At 36.1% G+C, this 5,729-nt stretch overlaps 1 protein-coding gene across 1 annotated transcript; it reads left to right on the top strand.

The window, feature by feature from the left end:
• The first annotated feature begins 1,574 nt into the window (after window positions 1-1,574).
• LOC121746004 (protein ALTERED PHOSPHATE STARVATION RESPONSE 1-like) lies at window positions 1,575-4,635 on the top strand. Its single transcript, XM_042139962.1, has 5 exons — window positions 1,575-2,520; window positions 2,895-2,960; window positions 3,066-3,280; window positions 3,711-3,925; window positions 4,002-4,635. The coding sequence occupies exons 1-5, from the start codon at window positions 1,575-1,577 to the stop codon at window positions 4,633-4,635; spliced, it is 2,076 nt and encodes a 691-aa protein (XP_041995896.1).
• Window positions 4,636-5,729: the final 1,094 nt, after the last annotated feature.

Here is a 5,729-nt window from a genome sequence, read left to right as displayed (position 1 = left end):
GGATCTTTAGTGTTTGTTTAGTTTTTGGATCACAGGGGCTTGTTTGTGTTTTGAGGTTGATTGATTATGACGTCTTGATTCACTCTGAGGCTTTATGCATTGTTTGATTTTGGGGATTCCAAATGTTGTTGAGTTTGTTCAAGCAGCTCATGAATCTCTTTATGTTGAGATAGAAGTAGGAAGAGACCAACATGGCCAAGATTGATTAGATTTAAGTTATGTGTTTTGAGTTTGATTGATTATGACATATTGATTCAGTGAGGATTTATGTATGTATTGTTTGATTTTGGCTCCTTGTTTCGTGTGGAGGGAAATGAGGAGTGATTCGAAATGTTGTTGAGTTCGTTCAAGCAGCTTGCGAATCTCTTTATGCTGAGATAGAATTAGAAAGAGGCCAACATTACTAATACAGATTAGATTTAAGCTATGTGCTTTCTCTGGTTTCAGATGCTAGCTTTCGCGTGAATTTGGGAGATGCTGTTTTGAGTTGTTCTTGTTGTTTTTACTTTTTTTGGCTCCTTGTTTAGTGTGAAGGGAAATGAGGGTTGATTCCAAATGTTGTTGAGTTCGTTCAAGCAGCTCGCGAATCTCTATGTTGAGATAGAAGTAGGAAGAGACCGACATTACCAAGATAGATTAGATTTAAGTTATGTGCTTTCTCTGGTTTCAGATGCTAATTTGGGAGATGCTGTTTTTGTTGTTCCTACTTTTTCAATTGTTTTCTTATTGTGGCTTTATCATACAAAGTGTAAACCATTAATTCTGTGTTTCGTGTTTTACCAAATGTCAAGTAACGGCGTTATAGTTGATCAGCCACGTGTGTAAAGTGTGCTTAAACGCCGTATAAAGCACATGAATTACTTTCTTTCTATTCTTTTTTTTGAAACTTTATCCAACTTTTGGTTACTCAAGTTCAGTGATTACTAAAATTAGTTAGTATTCATAGCAGATGATTCTGTGATACGAAAAGATGCTATTAGAGGCAAGTAATAACTGTGGTTGGTGAGTAGTTCAAATTTATTCGTCAAACAGCTATTACTATTAACTATAATACGACAACATGTCGTAGCGAAATACTAGTAAAGAACTCATCGGCAATGCAGTTAGAATCACGTTACTTTTCAGTTGACATTCGTCTCATGATTTCTGTAATCATTATTTTGTTTATCAGAACACCTGTGTTACTGAACAATTAGTGTGATTTGTTTTAATTTTTCCCCATGAGATGAATCTCGGATAATTAATTTACGACTTCTTGTTACATTTAAAGTACGTGTTCGGATTATCAGTCATTTGTTGTGCAGTGATGAAACAGATTTTTCTTTTAGAAAATCACAAAATTCACAATGAATCTGAAATACTATTTAGATTCAAAGTGATAGTGCAGCTTCTCTATAATGTTATAGATGTTTTCTTTCATTTTTATTGTCAGTCAATAATTGAAAGGTGTTTAGTATGAGTGTTAATCTAAAATAATTTTTTTCATCTTAATTGTATACTCATAGGAAATTTCCCATCAAAAGATGTTCTTATGCTGATTTGGTAACTGGAAGAGCTACAGCTGTTTTGCATTAATGGGAGCTTCGAGTTCTAGATTAGACGAAGACGGGAGTCTGCAGCTATGCCGGGCGAGAAAGAAATTCATCAAACAGGCTCTTAACGGCAGGTGTTCTCTCGCAGCAGCTCATATTGCATATATAGAGGAACTGAAAATCGTAGGGGCATCTTTAAGGAGATTTGTGGAGTTCGATGCTGAATTCGAGCCTTTAGCAAGTGCAACCCCGGAGCCCCATTCTGTAAAGTCCGTCTCCCGGTCTGTATCACAAAATGTCGATGCAATGGCAAATCATTCACCACCTTCTTCGACTCCTGGTTCGAATCTGTTCCAAACTCATCATATGAAGTTCAGAAGCCCATTCTCCAAAAAAGTCGAAGAGAAGCCTCCCGTGCCTGTTGCAGTCTCGGTTTCTTCCACGACTCCTCTGCCTACCACCCCTCGCTCCACTGAAGTACCGGAAGCATCAGCTTTCAAAACTGCTGATGAACCAGAGAATCCACCTTGGGATTATTTTGGTCTTTCTAATCCAACTGAGCAGCGATTCTCTGCACAAGAGGGCCGAGGATTTGATCAGGGTTTGGAGAAGTCAGATGGAAGAGAAGATTCGCTGATATCAGATGTTGAATTTGAAGAACCGGCCACTGCTACCCTTGTTCGATGTTTCAAAAACGTGAACATGTCTAAAGAAAATCTTGCCAAAGATTCATCTTCCTTATCTTCTGAAGATAATGTATCTGAAACCATGTTTCCGAGTGCGAAGGAAATAAAAGAAGATATTGTGAATGGAATTTCACCAGCGAAACAAACGGAAGTTGAAGATCAAGTTGTTCTAAAGGACTTTCTTACGAGCATGAAAACGATTGATCAGCTTTTTGCTAGAGCGTCTGAATCAGGAAAAGAAGTAATAAAGATGCTTGAGGCAAATAAATTACATTTCCGGCAAGTTATACATGGAAAACAACGTAAGTTATCTCTGTGCGTCTTTGTGTGAGCTTGTGCAATTTTTTGTGCGTGTCGTAAACACATTTTTAGTCAGGAAAAGTATCTTTGGAATGCTATTAGTGAGATGTTATAACTAATATTTGTGCTGTTACAACGTGTTGATTAGCTGTGGAAGAATACTATTTTAGTGAAGTTGAGCCCGAAAAGGAACGCAACTTTGAGTCATCGAGTTGTTGTATAGTACAATCATAAGTAGCTAGAGATGACTTATATTTCAAACTATAACAAATTGGAAGATACCTTATATAGTTGAAATTATTAACAGTCTTGATTTTATTATTCCGCCTTTGTAACGTTAAAAGCATGAATTTCAGTGTAAATTTTTTTTTGGCAGGTGGTTCAGCATCACTACTGAAATCTTGCTTTTCCTGTGGGGACGATCCGAGCCAGGTTCCACAAGGTAAGTTTCTTCACCACCTATTTTTTCTCGTCGCTCTCTCCCTGATGGTTTAACCTTTTTTTTGGCCATCGTGCTAATTCGTCATGTTATTTCTGTGCCATGTAGAGCCGCCTCAAGAGACTGTCAAGTCCTTTACTTGGCCTCACACGGAATCATCTCCTTCCGATTCATCTTTGAATCTTCTAGGTGCTAATTACACTGATGGCGTTGAAGATCTTAGTAATAATCTCTTCGACAACTTCTGCATGGTCTCTGGAAGCCACGCGTCAACCTTGGATAGGCTTTATGCGTGGGAAAAGAAGCTTTACATTGAAGTTAAGGTAAGTATTATATAACACGATTGCTTCACACATCCTCGAGCTTAGACCTCTCGCCTATTTAGGTACATTAGATTCGTTAATTTGATTTTTAAACTGTTTACATAGGCGATATCTCGAAATCTTGTACTATCTTTTTGACACATGTTTACTTACCGGATTCTATGGTCGTCTGATAGGAGAAGGATGGGAGGATTTCATGTTTCAGTCTCAAACAATCGCATTTTAACAATAGTTCTTAGTTTAGAATATCGCTGTGATGTCGCTTCTTTGACAGATAAATACTAGGAGTATTGTATAGTTTTCTGTCGTGACTTTACGAGATAATTCCCCTTCTTCGCTGTGTCTCGTATATACGTGATCAAACCATACTCTTGAATGAAGGATGGTATGAGAGTTATGTTAAAAAAGGTTTTAATCCATATTCTTTCAGGCTGGTGAGATGCTTCAGAGTAATTTTGATCAGAAATGCAAACTTCTCCTAGAGCAAGAATACCACGCAGGGAATACCGACAAGACACGAGCTGTAATCAAAGGACTGCACTCGAGAATTCGAGTTTCTGTGCATCGAATCAAGTCCATCTCAAAGAAGATCGAAGAAATTAGAGATAGAGAGCTTCAGCCGCAGCTTGAGGAGCTACTAGAGGGGTATATATGCACGTATATTTATTAATTCCTCGAGTTTTAAGTAGAAATCGCTAAAACTCTCTTGTTGCGACGACAGGTTAAGGAAGATGTGGGAGATGATGGTGCAATGCCATAAGCTTCAGCTACATACGATACCGGTATCTAAAATTCCCGGAAGCACGGATCTCATCATGCAGTCAGATTCTCGGAGACAGGTCACCATCCATCTGAAGAATGAACTAAGCTACCTGTCATCCATCTTCACAAAATGGATCAACGCGCAAAAGCTCTACGTGGATTCCATCAATATGTGGCTCTACAAGTGCGTTTTGCTTCCGCGGAATACTTCTAAGAGGAGCAAAAGGATGAGACCTCCGCCCATAAAAAACATAGGTCCACCGGTATACATGATATGCAATACCTGGTTAAAGATGTTCGACAAACTCCCTTGTAAAGAAGTTGTCGACTCTATCAAGTACTTGGAGGTCGACGTCGCACACTTTCTGCCTCATCAAGAGAAGATGAAGAAGAAGGCCGCGAGAAGTACCATTGTGGGAGACGAAGACGAGGCACCAACGCCTGCTTTGGATCGTTTCAAGACAAGCTTGGCTGGATTTGTTGGGAGATTGAACGACTTTGCTGAGTCGTCCGAGGGGCTGTTCTCGGACCTCCAGAAGGAAATCGAGGAAGCTAAGAAAAACTATGAAGTGTTGAAGTCACAACAGGCATAGAAGATTTTTGAAGAGAATTGAATAATAAAATTTTTTTCATGCATACATCTAAAAACTACAGGTATGCAATGGTTATTATCCATTAAACTACATTTTTTTTTAATATTATGAATAAAACATTTTGACCACAGTTTCAGATTTTGGTTTTGGTTATTCTTATTTTACCTAAATATTATTTTACGTTATAGATATGAAGTAGAGCATTGAAGTGCATTGTGGTGGTGACATGGTTGCCATGCCAAAGTTAAGATATTCGATGAGAATCTGATCTCCTCGAATATCTTAACATATTTTATCGTCGAATTTTGAAAAAAAAAATAAATTTCATTATATTTCCCCTGTTTCTTTTTCAAACATGTTTCGCATCCGTCATCTAATGGCTTCCCTCTCTCTATTCTACTATATTAGATGAAGCTTCAATATTTGGTTGATTCACATTGTTGATGAGTTTAATAGGTCAGATTTATTAAATATGAATGATAATTGATACTACAAGAGAAGAAAGTCAATGAAAAAGGACACCTTGAAACGCTGATATGGTATGTGGTAATAAATTTTTGGGAACAGATTATTTCATTAATTATTGATATAGTCGTTGGAGATATTGACATAATTTTAGAGCTTATACATTTTTGCCCATGACCGTTAACAAAATATTGTTTTTTTATAAGAATACATGTTAATAACCTTATAACTATTATATCTTGTATTACTGATATAGAGATATAATGTCTTCATGTCATATAATTTTTTTGCCATAATTCTATTTTATATTGTGACTAATTTACGCTAATATCATATTAAATGGATATATATTTAGTTAAGGAAAATTAAATCAAATTAAACATCTTTATCTAAATGCATGTTCATTAATTAGAGATAAACTTGAATATGCATCAAAGTCATAAATGAATTTCAAAAAATTTCATATGTAATTTAACACTTATCTAAAAAATCATTAATATAGATTAAAATTTATTAGTAATATAGTAATGTTAATTAACACACTATATAACTAAATTATTATATTTAATTATAAAATAATCTGATAACTTATGTGTTTTTTCAAATAAATTTTTATTTAATTATTTGAT

The sequence above is a fragment of the Salvia splendens genome, chromosome 1, assembly GCF_004379255.2.
Source record: "Salvia splendens isolate huo1 chromosome 1, SspV2, whole genome shotgun sequence".
Taxonomy (NCBI): domain Eukaryota; kingdom Viridiplantae; phylum Streptophyta; class Magnoliopsida; order Lamiales; family Lamiaceae; genus Salvia; species Salvia splendens.
This window is presented reverse-complemented; position numbering and strand designations above follow the sequence as displayed.

Bases quoted from the DNA above. Each gene is read 5' to 3' on its own strand.
- LOC121746004 (XM_042139962.1), top strand. From the start codon at position 1,575: ATGGGAGCTTCGAGTTCTAGATTAGACGAAGACGGGAGTCTGCAGCTA. The intron at 2,521-2,894 runs GTAAGTTATCTC...TTTTTTTGGCAG, and splicing joins AGTTATACATGGAAAACAAC to GTGGTTCAGCATCACTACTG. The intron at 3,926-4,001 runs GTATATATGCAC...TTGCGACGACAG, and splicing joins CTTGAGGAGCTACTAGAGGG to GTTAAGGAAGATGTGGGAGA.